The 18269-nt window shown below is 39.4% G+C and overlaps 1 protein-coding gene across 2 annotated transcripts in view; it reads right to left on the bottom strand.

Moving 5' to 3' along the window:
* The window catches only part of LOC138757800 (probable E3 ubiquitin-protein ligase HERC6), an 88781-nt gene that overhangs the window by 16182 nt on the left and 54330 nt on the right, over positions 1 to 18269 (bottom strand). For both annotated transcript variants that reach the window (XM_069925721.1, XM_069925720.1), the window contains exons 13-18: positions 17679 to 17865; positions 15891 to 16078; positions 15269 to 15373; positions 10783 to 10878; positions 7838 to 8008; positions 5371 to 5514 (exon numbers count right to left, since the gene is read on the bottom strand). In XM_069925721.1, coding sequence (XP_069781822.1) covers positions 5371 to 5514; positions 7838 to 8008; positions 10783 to 10878; positions 15269 to 15373; positions 15891 to 16078; positions 17679 to 17865 — 891 coding nt within the window. The remainder of the gene's footprint in view (positions 1 to 5370; positions 5515 to 7837; positions 8009 to 10782; positions 10879 to 15268; positions 15374 to 15890; positions 16079 to 17678; positions 17866 to 18269) is intronic.

The following is an 18269-nucleotide window of genomic DNA, read 5'->3' as shown; positions in this document are numbered from 1 at the left end:
ACCCCTTCAGCTAGTTTCGAGCCAATCTCCAGCAGTCCACAGTCTGATGTAAGTACTTTGACCACAGTTACCAGCAGCCCATAGCCTGCATGGGTTACCTGCCTTGAATCACCTATATCCCACCACCTGTATATTCTTCAGCTTGAGCCTTTCATTGGTCCACCACTGTGGTCACTGTCCCATGGTTCATCTCCTATGCTTCCCCTCCTCAGACACGGGGGGGGGGGTGCTCTCCCCATTTACTGGTGCCCTGTGCCAGTCTTCCACTTTGCCGGAACCTGCAACCCTCTGTGGCTGCTGCAGATCATAGTTGCTGCCATCTTGGGTGCAGGTTCTGAAATAAAACCACCATTGGCTCCTTTTACAGACCATTCAAACCCTGTATGGAGCTAACGGCAGTCAGACTGGGAGGTTGGACCCTGCGGGAGCGCTGTGCGGGTCCGCATCAGTGGCAGCGCTGCTATTGTAGCAGCTCCAACAGTGTCGCTCTTTTATTTAGACTTTGGACAAAGATTAATAGAGGGAAAATAGTTACAGATATCTTCTCTGAGAATTCCAGAGAAGACCTTGGCAAAGCTAAAGATGTAACATATAAACCAGAATTGAACCAAAAGTTCAGATATGTCACAGAATTGATGGCTTGGAGGAACTTACAGAGATAAGTAGAAGCAAGACCAAGGAAGCATCTGAAATCAGGGCAAGAATTTTAAAATTGAGACCTTAAGTTTATCATCAGATGTACTAAGCTGCAGTGATAGTTTATTTTGTGAGCAATCTGGTTGGATTTCCCATGCCTAGTACTACCAGTAAAACACAGTACAAAAGTACAGAGTTACAGAGAGATCAGTTAGTACAGAGCAAAGGCAAAATAATTTTTCCAGTTGAACAATTCTGCTGATGCTCAGGTCGAGTGTAATACACTAATGTACTGGAGAACCTCAGCAGATCACACAGCTTCCACAATGTCATATGGATGCTGTGTGACCTGCTGAGTTTCTCTAGCATTTCTGTGTATTGCATATAATTTTACCAGTGTGAGATTTACTCAGGAGTCTGATAATGGCAAGAAAGAAACTGTCCTTGAATCTGATGGTGAATGATCTCACACATGTGAGCATTCTTTCTAATGGATGGTTTCTAAAGAGAGGGTGGCCAGAGTGGGATAAGTCTTTTTTTTTAAATATGAGAGCAGCCTTTCCAAGGCAGCAGAAATTATAGATGGAGTCAGTGGCAGGAAGGGTTTTCTGTGTGATTGGCTGAGCCTGGTTCACAATCCTCTGCAGTTTCTTGTGGTCTAGGAAGGAGCTGTTCCATACCACACAGTGATACACCCTGACAGAATTCTTACAGAGGTGGATATTAATTAACCTGGATCCACACAATCCAGCAGACATCGAGGTGATGGATGACTAAAAGTCAATGTGAGTCAGGGTGTGGTAGCAGAATTCTAGATGACATCAAATTATTAGAAAGTAGGTTGATTTAAGAGATGGCACAGAGATGCAGCAGGTGGGGGTGCTGCCACACTGCTCCAGTGATTTGTGTTTGAGTCTGATCTCTGGAGCTGTCTGGGCAGTTTGTAAGTTCTTACAACCATAGAACATGACTGCACAGAAACAGGCCATTCTAGTCCTTGCTGAACTATTATTCTGCCTAGTCCCATCGGCCTGTACCAGGCCATAGCCCTCAACACCCCTTACATCCACATCCCTATCAAACCTTCTCTCATGTGTTGAGATCAAACTCGCATCCATCACTTCATCTGGTAGCTTGTTCCACATTCTCACCACCCTCCAAGTGAAGAAGTTGCCCCCTATTTTCCCTGTATACATTTCACCTTTCACCTACGTCCTCTACTTCTTGTCTCAACCAACCTCAGTGGAAAACATCTTTTGTGTACCTCTATCAAATCTCCCCTCATTCCACGATGCTCCTCGGGATATGCAGGTTTGCATTGGTCTCCTCCCACTTTCTAAAGATATGCTGGAAGATTAACTGTCTACTGTAAATGAGCCTTAGTGTAGGCAAGTGGTTAAAAAATAATAAGCTCATGGGTATGTGAGAGAGAATACTTTTCAGGATTAGTGAGAATGGGTTTGATGGGATTCCATGCACTCATTGTGCTGAAATGCCTACTTCTCTATTGCATGGAGAAAGAATCCCAGGTGGGAATGAACTATGTGGTCAAGGCCAGAAATAATGGAAGCAGAATGGAGAATGTAATCACCAGATGAACCAAATCAATGGGAATGTTGTAAATACGAAACCACAGTTGCTAGTCTGAAAGATGATTGAGGGGTGTGATAGCAGAATTGCAACGCGTACCACGTTGCAAATAGGTTAGAAATAGGACGATAATGCAGCTTAATATGTATCTAAATGTACAGTGCAGGAGCGAGGGCTTCAGGTTTCTGCAACATTGGACTCTCTTCCAGTTAAGGTAGGGCCTGCTCCAACAGGACGGTTTGCATTTGAACAGGAACGGGACTTGTATCCTTGTGAGAAGGTCTGCTAGTGCTGCTCTGGAGGGTTTAAACTAGTTTTGCAGGGAGATGGGAACCAGAGTGTCTGAGGAGATAGTAAAGAGGAGGAAAACAGATGATGTGAAGACTGCAGTCAGAAATCAGAATTTTACACGATGGAAATGTTCTCAGGTGCATCTATTTCAGTTCAAGGAGTATCGTAGGAAAGGCAGACAAGCTTAGAGTGTGAATTGGCACATTCTGGCCATTAGTGAAACTTGGTTGCAGGAAAAGCAAGACTGACAGCTCAATGTTCTTCGGTTCCTTTGTTTCAGACGTGACAGGTCAAGGGTGGGGGGAGGGGAAAGAGAAATGAAAGGGGGTGGAGTGTCAATGTTCATCAAGGAAAATATTACAGCTGTGTTCAGTCAGGGCACATCAGAAGGGAAGGAAGTTTAGGGGAGATGGTTTTTTTTTTACACAGAGAGTTTTGGGTGCCGGGAATGCCTTGCCAGGGATGGTGGTGGAAGCTGAAACATTGGGAGCACTTAAGAGGCTCTTAGACAGACACATGGATGAAAGAACAATAGAGGGTTATGGGGTAGGAAGGGTTTAGTACTTTTTTTTAAGGAAGGGATATATGGGTCAGCACAATATTGAGGGCAGAAGGGCCTGTCCCGTGCTGTATTGTTCTCTGTTCTAAGCAGGTTGACAGTTCAGAAATAGTACAGGGACTGTAGAGATTGTGATATTGTGATATGATTTGTGATTGTATGGCAGAAGGGAGATATGCAGGAGAAGGAGGAGTGGACCAAAGAGATTATTGGGTGTGCAAGGACTCTTAGTGTGAACTATATACAAAGCCGCGCAATGTAGGATACAAGTCCTTTGACCCATATGTTTGTGCCAAACATGACTCCCAAATTAAACTAAGATACATTTTTAAGCACTGGTTCACCATACGAAATGTATTCTCATTACTTTCTCATTTTAGTAGATTTGCTCGTTACGAGATCAATCTTTATAAGACTGAATTACTACCACGTGAGGGTACAGCAGACCTTCATTCTAAATGTCCATTCAAAATAGTGAAGAACAATTTAAATACTTAGGCATTATTATAACTAAGAAGTTTAAAATCTTTTTAAAGAAATCTTTGCACTTTTAGTCAATCAAACCAAATCAATTCTTACAGGATGTTCACCACTCTCATCGGTTAAAAAGAATATTCTACTAGAACTTTTATACCTCTTTCAATCACTGGCGATATTTACATCCAAGACCTTTTTGGACAATTTTGAATCAATTATTATCTCATATATATGGCAAATCAAGAAACCTAGATTGAATAAAAGTTATCTTCAGAACACTAGAAATAATGGGGATTAGCCCTACCTAATTTCTGTTTTTAATACTCGGGTATAAACATAAAAAATGTTACTTTTGTGGCATTATGAAAAGGTAGCTGAATATCCTAATTGGATTGATATGGAGTTGACGTCCCTAAGAACTACCTCCCTATGGGCAGTTTTGGGGTCATCTTTACCTAGCTCTATTCAAAAATTGACAAGGAATTTAATAATGACACATAGATTGAAGATCTGGAATAAATTCAGAAAATTTTTCAGAATTATGGGATTTATAGTTACAAATCCTACAATATCTAATTATTTATTTTAACCAGCTATTTTAGATGCTGGTTTTCAAGAATGGAATTTTTAAGTATTAAGGTTTTTAGGTTTTAAAGATCTTTTTATACAACAACATTTTATATCTCTTCAATAATTGGGAATGATATTTAATAGACATTATTTCAGATACTATCAAATTCAACATTTTGTTTGTTCTAAGCTTTTAACATTTCCTACTCTTCTTGACCCAAATTTTATCAACGAACTCTTTGAGTTACAAATTTACAAAGGCAAAAAAAAGAAAGATATAATATATCTTATAATATATAAAGAAAAATATATATAATATATCTGGTTTATATTATAAACTATTAAATATGAAAGCAATTTCTTTAAGTAGAATTAAAACGGAATGGGAGAATGATTTGAATATCTTTTTCTCAGAAGAAGAATGGACTTCAATTGTGAGCCTGATTTATGATTCATCACTGTGCACTAAACATAGTCTTATTCAATTTGAAGTGCTACATGGTGTACATTTCTCCAAAGTCAAACTTAATCAAATTTATTCTGATATTAGTTCACTTTGTGACAAATGTTAAAATATTCGGTGCCTCTTTGTTAAATATGTTTTGGACTTGCCCTAATTTGCAAAAATATTGGATCGACATTTTTAGAACTTTTTCAACCATATTTAGGATCACTTTAGATCCATGTCCTGTAATTGTACTATTTGGTTTTTCTACAGACCTAAATATTTTATCTTCTAATCAATGACAGGTTATAGGATTCTCCACTTTCTTAGCAAGAAGAGCAATTCTGTTAAAATGGAAAGATGAGTTCCCACCTGCACATAATCAATGGCTGTTAGATATTACATCTTTTTTAAATCTGGAGAAAATCAGACATAATGTCACAAAAATCAAGATTTTTTTTGATAAGACTTGGGACCCATTTATAGCTCTCTTCCATAATTTGAATAATGAGGGCATTGGGCGTAATTGTTTAAATCCCCTGAGGCTGTTTGTTTGGATTTAACACTGCACACAATATGAATTTTAATCTTGATTGCTGTGGGTTTGAATTTTTCTCCTTTCCCCATTTATTGGATTTTAGAATTAAGTAGTATTGCTACTGTACCACATGTTATTATTTGTAAATCTGCAAAGGTTTAATTGCAATTGATTTATTGCTTTTTTGTTTGTTTTTTCAGATAAAACTCAATAAAAATATTTTTTTTAAATATTATGAAAAAAAAGTATGGTTCACTTACTGACCTGAGAAGGAAACCAAACTATTCTGAAGTCCTTAAAATAAACAAACATATTTGAATCTGGCAGAATCAGCTGATCAAACAGGCACTTGAAGAATTCCGTTTTTATCGCTCCTGTATCAATTCCGGGCTCACCTTGAAACACCACCTACAGAAATGATGCAAATTGTTGTGCAGACACATGGTTACAGGGTCATTTGCTGAAAATCAGGTCAATAGATGTGATAAACTGCTGGATAATTGTGCTTTGCCTTCCTGCCATTTTGTGAGTGTCATTGGTCAGCCCTGATTGTGCTTTTTGAGTAATCACTTTCTACCAGTCTCTACCAGCCAGCCAACAATGAACTCTACCCTTCCCCTTCACACTGGAACCAATTTACAGTGGCCAGTTAACCCATTTAAAGTGCTTTCTTTTAGGATTTGTGAAGCACAAGAAGGAAACCTGTCTAGTCACTGGGAGAACTTGCAAACTCCACAGAGGGAGCACCCAGTCACAGCTCCACTGTGAAGCCAACATTGCTTTGGAACTTGGTTTTGCCTGAATTAATGCCATTTTCATATCAGGCCCAGATCTGCACAGGAACCCCAACCCTCAGGAATAAATGTAGCCATCTTTCCTTTTGGCAGCATGCTTCCTTGGATACACAATACAACTTCTTTAAAGTTCTAAATTCACTTAAAAGTTCACGTTTAAATTCCCAGTGTCAGTGGTATTAAAAGAAATTAATTAACTCAAACATCCCTGTAATCTCCATTAATTCAATCTCCAGAGTACTAGATGTCAGGCTAGTAATTTAACCAAAATGTTTCTGAACTCCTTATGTATCAATGTATCTTTGATCAAAGATGTTATCTCTATTTTTCCTTCCATGGATGCTGCTTGACCTTCTGAGTTTCCATTATTTTCAGTTTTCACTTATTTTTACTGACACCAACCCCAGTATTTAAAAATGTTTTCAAATGAATACAAACTCTAATGCTGATTCTGTGGGATGTGAACTTGTATTTAATAAACATAGAATAGTACACCATGGAAACAGGCCCTACGACCTATGAGGTCTATGCTGTGCTGAACTGAACATGATGCCTAAATTAAACTCTGCTGCTTTGACTTGAATATTCATGAGTCGATCTCAAAGGCTCTTAAAACATTGCTATAACATCTGCTTTCACCATTCCCTCTGGCAGCCTGTTCCAGGTACCCTCTACTCTTCATGTAAAAATGTACCTCTGTGTTGGAGGATTTAAACTATGCTTTTGCTTCGGATTTAAACCATGCTTTAGCTTCTGCAAGGCTGAGAATCAGTAACCTGCTTTGAGACAGTAGACATAAGGTAAATTCGACCATGGGGCCCAGAGATGCAGTTATCTGCCAAAAAGACATCTGTGTACCAAGAATGTTTAATCTTCCTGCTTGTTAGTATATTGGTCACAGACTGTCAGACAGTGACCTAACCTTGAAGCAAAATAAACCATTGTATTCAAAGTGATAAGCTAGAAAGTTGTGTTATTCGATAGAAGCCTAGGCATGCTAGCTTGCTTGCTTATCTTTCTTTTTGTGCTGGGAATAGGTGCTTGAGTAAGCAGTTTTTGGGTAATATAAGCCATGGTCCTGCTGCTGAAGAGAGAGACTCTCCAAGAGGTGGCAACATCTCTCAGCAAGAAGAAGAACTTCTAGAGTCCTGCCAACGTCCCGGTCGGGGGAGGTGGAGAAGCTGCTACTGGCGCCCCGACAACCTACTACAAGTGTGAAGTTGTTGCCTCGCCACGGCAGTTTGGACCAGTCCAGGCGTTGATAAGTATAATTGGGAAGGGCTTGCATATTGTAGTTTGATATCAGCTTTAGAATTTGTAATAAAGAATTGTATAAACTGAGGTGCTCTCGGCTTGTCTGTCTATTTTCTTTCGGTAGCTCAAACACTGTGACCAATCTAAAACGAACAAAGTGAGAGGTACAAGTTTACCCAGGACAACCTCTACATATCTCCTTTAAACTTCACCAGCCCCAACCTATCTAATGTGCATGTGAAATTTTTACCCTAGGAAAAAAAATTCTGAATGTCTGCACTTCCTATGCATATCATCATTTTATAAACTTCAGCTTCTGGCACTCCAGAGAAAACAACCCAAGTTGGTCCAACCTCTCCCCATATCTCATACCCTCGAACACAGGCAGCATCCCCATAAATCCCTTTCCAAAGCCTCTGTATCCTTCCTGCAACGGGCAACCAGAAATGAACAGAATACTCAAAGCTTTATATAGTTGCCACATGAATTCCTTACTTTTATATACTGAATGTCTCAAACAATGAAGGCAAGCATGCCTTGTGCCTTTGTTCCACCCTATCTGTTGGCTTGGCTATTTTCAGGGAACTATGAGTCTTATGGTTTCTGTTTTCATCTGACAACATCACTATGTGGTTCATCCAAAATAATTCAAGGTTCTTTATATATTAAATATTTTTTTTTACCTTAATTTTTTTTTGCAGCTCAGCCTTACCAACATTCTTCAAGACTGTGAATGTATCAGAAATCAAGTTCTCTCGATTAACATTTAACACAAAGTATGAACATTTGGGAGGCACAGAGCTTCCCGTGAGTGAATTCTGTAGCGTCAAGTGTAAAACTTCCAAAACTGTTTTCTAATAGAAAGGGAAAAAGACATAGTCAGAACCTGTTGTCATTGCACTGAACAAAGCTTCTTGCAAATACTAATGCTTAAACTATAATCATAAAGCCATGAAATTAAATGGTCAGAAACAGGGATTGACGCCAAATGGTAGATTTTCAGAAGTATTAAGGATACAATGACTGTGACAGCAGACCAGCGTCTGAAGGACCCACACATGCTGGTTGCTTGTAGTCGAAGGACCTCTTCTGTGGGTTGCTGGTGACATGGTCGAATCAACCACACTGGCTGCAGGCTGCTGGAGACGGGCTCATGGGAAACAAATATTGAAACCGAGATTTGAGAGGGTGCTGAGAGCAAGAAGGCTTCCCAAGGGCCCAGGGCACTGAAAGTTCCCTGATCATTTTGGAGGTTTTGTTCTGGAGCTTGGGTTACCAATGGTTTGAACTGCAATTTGTGCGCCTGGAATGGCTGAGGGAACAATGGAGGCGAATCCACAAACACTTTTGTTAGGGGCACCAGGCAATGTTCATGGTGACTTATTTTCAGGATATCATCTATATTACATTTTTAATGTATTATTACGCGACAACGTAAGTCACTTTTAAAAGCTCCTCATCGTTGGAAAAGGGTCTTTTACATAAATTAATGAGAAATGAGCATTCAGGGTATAATTCCCAAATCATTTAATTACAAAGCTTGGAAGTTACAAAGAGCAAGGAGGATAATTGTAGACAAGAAGGCATTGGTTCGAAGGGCAAGTGTGGCAGATGAAATTTAACGCATTGAGATAAAACATGGACTCGCTCGTAAAGTTGCAAAGGTGTGTTGGAACAAAAGATTCTGGGTTGAGCGTATGCATAAATCACTGAAACAGACCCTGCTTCAGAAATTGAGGACAAGAACAGAGAATTTATTTTGAATCTGTCCAAATAATTAAATGGGAAATGGTATCCAATTCTAGCCGATAATTTTACGAAGCATGAGAGTTCCGAGAGATAAGACAGATGTGATTTACTGTAATCGGGAGATAAAGGATTTCAGTTACAAGCAAGAAATGCTGGAAACACTCAGCAGGTCAGGCAGCATCTGTGGAAACAGGAACAGAGTTAATGGAAGCTGCATGACCTGTTGAGTTTCTCCAGCACTTTTGGGTACTGCAACAGTTAATATTTCATTAATATTTCAGGTCCAGAACCCTTAATCAGAATTCAGAAAATTAGTTTCTCTCTTTACATAATGCAGCTTGCTTTCTGGATGTTCCCCAGACCAGATACCAGCAACAAATATCATGAACTAAGAAGCATCAACTGCTTCCAATTGCCACATTTACCCATTTGGCTATGCCCTGTTAGATACACTCCTTTTGTTCTGGCCATCCATCCCATAACTGCTCAGTGATTTAAAACTATTATAATACACAAAAGTGCTGGAGAAACTCATCAGGACAGACAGCATTCATAGGAACTAAATGTAAATAACCAACATTTTGGGCCTGAGCCCTTTGTCAAGGCTTGAGCACAAATAAAAGGCATTCAGGCACCCACTTTTTTTCTGCTCATACCTTGACATAGTGCTCAGACTTGAAGCACTTTGCTTCCTCTGGATGCCGTATGACCTGATGAGTTTCCCCAGCACCTAGTGAATTGCACTACAATCACAGTGTCAGCAGACATTCCCATTCAACTTAAAGCTGTCTGTTTTCTCCCTTTTTTCAGTTCAAAGCATCCCAGACGTGAAACATTTTCTCTTTCGACAGATACTGCCTGGCTTGCTGATATTTCCAGCAGTGTCTGTTTTTATTTCCGATTCTGAGATCAAGCATAAAGATCTTGTCTTTGTTTGTTTAGATTTGAGGTTCTACCATCAGATGGTAGATATTAAAGATTTAAAAAAAGAGCAGTGGAATTGCTGATGTGGACAGGTTCCATCTCTGTATAACGATGGAGTATGGTAGTTGTATGAATATGGCTGGCATCTATTCATCATCCTTCATCTGACCCCTGTCCAATCCTTCCCACCCTGACTTCATTATACTGCCAATCTCTCCTTTGCATTCTTATTCTTGGCGAGCAGTTCCAAACCGAATCATAGACCATTCTTTTCTCCCAGTGATGCCTGCTGTATCTGCTGAGCTTCTCCAGTTGTTTTTTTTTGCTGACACTGGATAACTCTCAAGTTCCATCACTGTATAACACCCAACTTTAGTACTGTGGAAGACAGATCTCTCGCTATATGACACTACTAGTGGTGATGGGTCTGTTATTGCAAATACTGGGATACACAATATGAGTACTGGGCTTCCAGAGTTTAAAAGAACAAGTGAAACCGAGGGAATAATGTAAATGGGGCAGTGAGCCAAACAATGACAATGCACAGAGTCATGACTGGGACAGAAAGAGGCAATATTAAGGACAGTATGAAAAAAAAGAGAGGGGTAACGGGGTGTTGATAGGACTGTGAGCAGGACAGGGAGAACAGTGAAGGGACAGTGAAGATTGGGGCCTCTTCATTATCTCCCTGTATGATTAGTTATGGGAGATTAGTGAATGCAGGAAGCAAAAGGAACCTTGTTTTTTGGTATGATCACAATAAATATTTCTATAATTAATTGTCCCTTCACATTTCACAGGAGCATTATCAAACAAAATGTGACATGAATATTTCAGACAAGCAACATTACGATAGATAACCACAATTTTGAAGAAATATATCTGATTTAAGGACAAGCTTTGAATAGGAGGTTGTCACTTAGGAATCATAGATTTTACTCATCAAATTCTTTACCTGCATCCTCAAATGTAAATCCAAATAAAATACATGAATCTTGGAAGTTAAATCAAGGGTAAATGGGTAGGAGAGAAACATCAGTGCAATATCATTCTTTTCCATTTATTGCCATGTAAGATAAAAAAAAATATTATTGTAATATGCACAGATATAGATAACTACTCATTATATTTCCATACAATATAATAGAGAGCCATTCAGCCCATCTTCCTGTACTGTGAAGAAGATGACTTCCGATGGTTTTCTATAGAGAGTTACTGCTTTTAGATCAGCCTTCTCAATCCTATTCACTCACTTATTTCTCTTCCACTTGCCCATCAACTTCCTACCCATTTGGGGCAATCTGCAGTATTCAATTAGATTATGAACCAGGATATTTTTTTGGGATGTGGGAGGAAACTAGAGCACCTAGGGTAAATCCTCAGGAAGAACATGCAACTCCACGCAGTCAGCTCCAGAAGTCGGGATCCAACCTGGGACACTTTAACTGTGAGGCAATCATGTTGCGCTGAATGGTCACTTCTACAGAAGCCAGGTGGATTTGGTAAAGTTCGCAAGATTGCAAGATATTGGAGCAGAAGTAAGCCCATCTGTCCATCAAGCCTGTTCTGCCATCCTAATCATGAGTGGATCCATCCTTCCACTCAGCCCCACTCCCCGGCTTTCTCCCTGTAACACTTAATGCCCCGACTAATCAAATACCTATCAATCTCTGCCTTAAATACACCCAACAACCTTGCTTCTACAGCCACATATACCAACAAATTCCACAGATTCATGAGCCTCTGTCTAAAGAAAAAATTCCCCATCTCTGTTTTAAATTGACACCCTTTTATCCTGAATTTGTACCCTCTGGTTCTAGACTCTCCTACCATAATCCAAACCATTTATATACAACATAAAAATAAGTGGCCCCAACACCAACTCCTGTAGAACACTACTGGTAACCAGTGGCCATCCAGAATAAGATTGTTATATTCCCTCTCTCTGTTTTCTGCAATCAGCCAATATTCTACCCATGCTAGTATATTTCCTGTAACTCCATGAGCTCTCATCTTGATAAGCAGCCTCATGTGTGGCACCTTGTTGAAGACTTTTTGAAAGTCCAAATACCCAACATCCACTGCATCTACAACACCTTCCAACCACTGATGTGAGGCTAATGGGTCTATAACTTCCTTTCTGTTGTCTCACTCCCTTCTTAAATAGCAGAATACTGTTTATAATCCTCCTGACCACTGGAGCCATGCTAGAATCCATTGATTTCTGGAAGATCACTACCAATGCCTCCACAATCTCTACAGCTACCTCCTTCATAACCCCAGGGTGCATCCCATCCATTCTGGGAGACTTATCTCCCCTTAGACCATTTAGCATCTCAAGTACCTTCTCTCTCATCATCTTGGCTGTAGTTACTTCTCTTCCCAGAGACCCATGAGAGTCCAGTATGCTACTAATGTCTTCCACAGTGAAGACTGATCCGAATGTTGGCTATTACTTGCATTGATTCAACTGGTAAATATATTAGATATTAAAATGTGGCATTTTCTTCCAGTAAAATTGTTATCAACTATTCTTCAGCCATTAGACCATTGGACTTAGGAGCAGGATTATGCCATCTGCCATTCAAATTATAGCTGATGGATTTTCCCTTTCATCCCCATTTCCTGCCTTCTCCCTATAATTTTGATGCCCTTACTAATCAAGAACTTATGAACTCAATATACTCAATGATTTGCCTCCATAGCCGTTTGTAGCAATGAATTCCACAGATTCACCACCCTCTGACTGAAGAAATTTCTACTCATCTCTGTTCTAAAGGGACATCTTTTTACTCTGAGGCTCTTACCTCTGGTCCTGGACTCTCCCACTACTGGAAATTCCTTTTGCACATCCACCCTCTCATTGTTTCGATGAGATGCCCCTCATCCTTCTAATCTTCCACTGAGTACAGGCCCAAACACTCCTTGTATGCTAACCTTCTCATCCATGGGATCATTCTCATATACCTTCTCTGGACTCTCTCCAACACTGGGACATCCTTTTGTGATGGGTTTTTATTATATTTTATATTATATATAAATATGTTTTTAAAAGAGATAAATTGTGGGGTGTTTAGTGTAGGTCACTACAGAGTAACACTTTACATCTCATTTAAAATGCAAGAGCTTTGCAGAAAGTGAGACATTGAAGCAAAGACAATAAAACTATTTTGGAAATGCTTTGCTAAGGAACTTCAAAAGCAGGTGCAAATTAAACAGTCCATGCTCAGAGGTTGAGAAGATCTTTCAGATACTAGATCTAGAGCCCTGGAAAAAGGTCCTGCAGTTTTTCAAGCAAAGAGAGAGAGAGAGAGAGAGAAAAAAGACCAAACCAAACAGGCTTCCTCTATGAGAGAGAGAGAACTCTGTTCTACAGTGATTTTTGAGGCTGCAACATGACAAGCTGGCAGCTTGTTGAAAACACCATTTTGAAGGCATGTTGCAAGTTTAGAGTTCAGCCTGTTGAAAAACCCTTGTGGTCCTTACAAGAGGGAATGGCTGGGTAGTGTTTCACCTGAAATAAGGGAAACAAGAGGAACTCCGCGGTGACCTGGACGAAGAGGTTACCATTTGGAAAACCCTGATGGGGCAAGTTTTTTCAGCAAGACACTGAAGTGACTGATGGAAGTAAATCAGTTTGTGTGTGTCCAATCTCTCTCTAAAACCAACAAAAACCTTCCTGAGTGGTAACCATTTAACTTTAAGCACCAGAGTGTGGTGAAAATTCATAAATGTTAAATTTTGTGCACAGTATAAGAATTGCCTGATACTGGTGAACTTGGAGGAGTGAGAAGTGAGATTGGACTGTGAATCAAAGGATTTTCCTGAACATATACTCATTACACACACACATGCACTTAGAATTAGAAGGGGGTTAAATTAGATTGTTAAGTTAAAAGTAATAAGTTAAAGTTTGATCCTGTTTTTATGTTTAAAGAAAATTAAAAGCAATTTTTGTTTAAGTAACCATTTGTCTTGGTGAATTTCTTTTGCTGCTGGGTTTGGGGATCCTCTGGGCCCATCACACTTTCTCAGATATGAGCATAAAACTGCTCAAAATATTTCAAACGTGGTTTGACCAGCACCTTGTAAAGCCTTAGAATTACATCTTTGTTTTTATATTCTAGCCCCCTTGAAATTAATTCTAACATTACTTTTGCCTTCCTTACTACTGACTTAACCTGCAAGTTAAACTTTAAGAAATTCTGTACTTAGACTCCCACGTCCCTTTGAACCTCTACTTTCTGATTGACTATTTCAAAAATAGTCTACTCCTTATTCCTTCTACCAAAACATGATCATACACCTCCCAATGCTGCATTCCAGGGTCAGCACTGGGGTGAGGGGCATTCGTAGGCATAGCCCCTACTAAATGATGTATTGTGCCTCCCCCCCCACCCACTCGTGGCCACTTCCCACCAAATGAGGTACTGTGATCCACAGCCCAGTGTCACTAGTTTCCAGGCAATATAGTTTTTCCGTTATGGTGGAGAGATAGGGAAGGCAATGGTGCCCTCCCCCCCCCCATCCACCATTAAGAGAGTTTTCAAAGGTCAGATTGGGCCAGCACCACCCCACCCACCCCCCAGGCTAAAACTTGTTCTGGCACCAAACTTGCTGTATTCCATCTGCCACTTTTCCCATTCTCCCAAACTATCACAGTCTCTCTGCAGAGTCCCCGCTTCCTGTCACTCTACCTCTTTGAATTATCTGTAAACTTGGTCACAAAGTCATCAATGCTCTCTCATCTAAATCAATGTTCAAAGTAGTGGACCCAATATCGACCCCTGCAGAGCACCACTAGTCATTGTCAGCAGCCAGAAAAGGCCCCATTTATTCCCACTCTTTGCCTTCTAACAGTTATCCAATCTTCTATTCATGCTAGTACCTTTCCCATAATACCATGGGCTCCTTTCTTGTTTAGCAGCCTCACCTTGTCTAAAGCCTTCTGACAATCCAAGGAAACAACATCCATTGTCTCTCCTTTGTTTGTCCTGTTTGCTACTTCTTCTAAGAACTCCAACAGATTTTTCAGGCAAGATCTTCCCTGAAGGAAACCCTGCTGACTTCGGCCTATTTAATCTTTGTTTTAAGCTCGTCCTTATTAATAGACTCTAGATCTTGCCAACTACTGAAGTTAGGCTAACTGGCCTACAATTTTCTGTTAGTTGATTGTACTTCACTGTATTAAAAAATCTCTGGCTAATTGGCTCTGTTTAAACTTAACATACTCATTTTTGGAATATCATGAACAGAGTGTCCCATGAAGTTCACAATAGATTTATTATCAGTAAGAAACACTAGTTATCAAAACAAGGTAGCATCATAATCGAACAGTGTGCACAGAGACAGGGAAGATGCTGACAGTAGCTATGACAAAAACACATACATTGGTCTTAAATCAGGGCAAGCATTTCAAGGAAAGTTTTTTTGAAACATACCGGTACTTCATCTTCATGCCTGAGTGGAAAATACTTCTGAAACAGGCAAAGTTCATTGAGTTGGAAGCAGCTTGGTGAAATGCCATGTTCTGAATTGATATTTGCCTGAGGCAAAATACATGAAAACAATATTCTAACCATCTACAACACAGAAGGAACCCATTCAGCTCATCAAATCTATGGTAAACTGTGCCATGAGGAATATGTAGCTCGGTGATTCTTCATGGAGAGTCTATGCCAACTCTCTCCACCAATCCCATTCCCCTCACTTCTTCCTCTGTAAATGTTCCATTAACCTGCAAATCAGCGTACTTTTGGAATGCTGGAGGAAACTGGAGCGCCAAGGGGAAACCCATATGGGCAGAGGTAGTGCATCCAAACTCCACAGAGACAGCACCAGAAGTCAGGATCAAACCTGGGTCACCTGAGCTGTGATGCAGTGACTTTGTGCTGACTGGCTTATTTTATAGAAGCCAGTTGTATTAGGTAAAGAATAAATTGCTTTTCTTTGCATTAAAAAAAAATTGTCTTTTAAACTCTATAATGGATGTGGCATTATATGACATCAAATGAGTAAAATAATACTTCTGTTATAATAATAGCTAGTTTTGCTAACACTTACATTGTAGACCAGTTGCAGTACCTCGAGGACCTCTTTGAAAAGAATTTTTTGTTTGTCAAAGTAGTCCGGCGATTGGTTGATTTGTAGACTTCGGGAATGGAGCTCTATGATCAGATTGGTCAACAGAAGCTTAATCACCATGACAAGTGTAATCAGGTAGGGTGATCCCAAAGTTGTCCAGTATTTTCCTAATTATCAAAAGGAAATCACAGATTTGGTTATTCTGAAATTAATGAGGCACCAAAAAAATGTGAATGGAGATCATTACTAATAATGTTGAAGGACAGGAACTTCCTTTTTCACAATTTCTACAGTAATTGAATCTGGAACTTTGACTTATTGTGTAATTTTTAAGGGCATCTTTGGTGGGACCAGCCTTTAATATCCTCTCATTGAGAATGAGATGGTGAACCACTTCCTTGAACTACTAGTCTTTATGATAAAGGTATCATAAATAATGATGAGGGTATGGGATACTTCTCTGGAGAATATGTGCTGATTGAATTCGAGATTCAAATCAGTGTTGCAGCAATACAACTCAAATGTTGAGTAAAAATGGTTAAAATATTAGACAACAAAGATTTTGCTTCATGAACACTTTGGGATGCATTTTATGGATTTTGGGCCGCTGATCACAAAAATCACCTTAAAGTTTTCTTAACATGTACTGTATTTTAGATATAACCTATTATTGTGATTTCCTGTCATATTTTAAGTCTACTCATATATTGCCTACAAAGCAAGCTGTTTTGGTCAGTCCAAGCATGACTGGGCATGTACTCATTGCAGGCTCTATGCAAATGTTGTCTCAGGCCTGGGCATACTCAGTCAGGATAGATGCAGACAGACTATAAAAGCAGCTCACATATACAGATGCTGTACATTACATTGATTATAGATTGAACGCATGTTGTTGCACATGTTCTTCAGGCATAGTGACTGTACTTAATAAAACTATTTATTGTCTTCAGGAATACTCAATATGCAGAAGTCTCTCATCACTGTCGCAACATTTGTGATATGTTCTGTTTCATCTGTGGCGAGTATAAGCTTCAGCCTCAAAGATGCAGCGTGACTGCATTTATGGTATTAAGAAAGCCTATGAGCTCTGCTTTGGTTGTAAAATTGGTGACCAAGACAAAATTTGGGTACCTCAGAAATTAAAATTAGCAGCAAAATACAGCACATCTGAAAGCATCTTTGTGTTCAGCTTGAAGTTGTCTATTATGATACCCATTTTTTTTCAGGAAGCAAACCTTTTTAAAAAAAATTGTTGTCCAGTGAAATTTGTCCTCAGTCACCAGAGCTACATTTTGGAAGTAGAGGTTGCTCTCGTACAAATATCAATGATTGGAAAACATCCAAAATCCAAATTCCTTGATGCATCAAGAAATATTTAGGAATGTAAACACATCTAATAAATATCTTTATCAAGGTTTATATAATTTCATAAATTTGTTTGTGTCAACCATAACTTAAAAACATTCAAAAATTAGTTTGGATATAAAAAAGAACATTACTGATTGATAATCAAAATACATTTGCGATTCAAATTGTGTGCAGGCCCAAGAAATTGAAATCTTCCACTGTCTGACAAGAACAAACCCCATGTGCACATTTTGTGCAAGAGACTAAGAATAATGTTCTGCCCAAAAGCATCTGCACTATATCAGACAATTGCCAGTTCCTTATTCTCATGAGGGTCTATTGTGTAGATCATCATTGAAATTCTTCCCTTTCATTCCTCCAGCCTGCACAGGAGTCACACTTAGTTTGGGGTTCTCTTACCCAAAGTATTTTTTGAGGCAGCATCCAGGCGTGCAATGGCTTTTACAAAGTCAGTAATTGCGTCAGTGTTCTTGTTGTCTTGCATTACAGAGCTTTCTGGCAGAATCAAGTAAATCATTAATGCTTCTTCATCAGAGCACAACAGCCCAAGATTTGGAATTAATTTTGTTTTCAGGCTTGATGCTATCTGTAAAACAAATGCTTCCTGATTTACTATGACACAGGAGACATTTCAGCCTATGCCAACTCTCAAGATCGTTCTTAATTCCTCATGCCCGCAGCTCTTACATGCCCAGTAACTCACCTTAGATTCTGTTATCACTTACCAATTTTCCTCCACTAAAGTCTAAGTTAAAGCAACTAATTAATCTGCCATCATGTCATTTGGATATGGGAGAAACTAAAATATGAACAGAAGACTTCAAGTCCCTGGGAGTCCATATCTAAGAAAACCTTTTCTGAAGCCAGCACATTGAGGGAAATGTTAAGAAGCGACACTTCATTTTTTTCAGGAGCCTGACAAGGTTTGATATATTGTCGTATATCCTATCAAACTTCCACAGATGCCCTGTGGAATGTATACTGGCTGGT

The sequence above is a fragment of the Narcine bancroftii genome, chromosome 3 (assembly GCF_036971445.1).
Source record: "Narcine bancroftii isolate sNarBan1 chromosome 3, sNarBan1.hap1, whole genome shotgun sequence".
Lineage (NCBI taxonomy): Eukaryota > Metazoa > Chordata > Chondrichthyes > Torpediniformes > Narcinidae > Narcine > Narcine bancroftii.
This window is presented reverse-complemented; position numbering and strand designations above follow the sequence as displayed.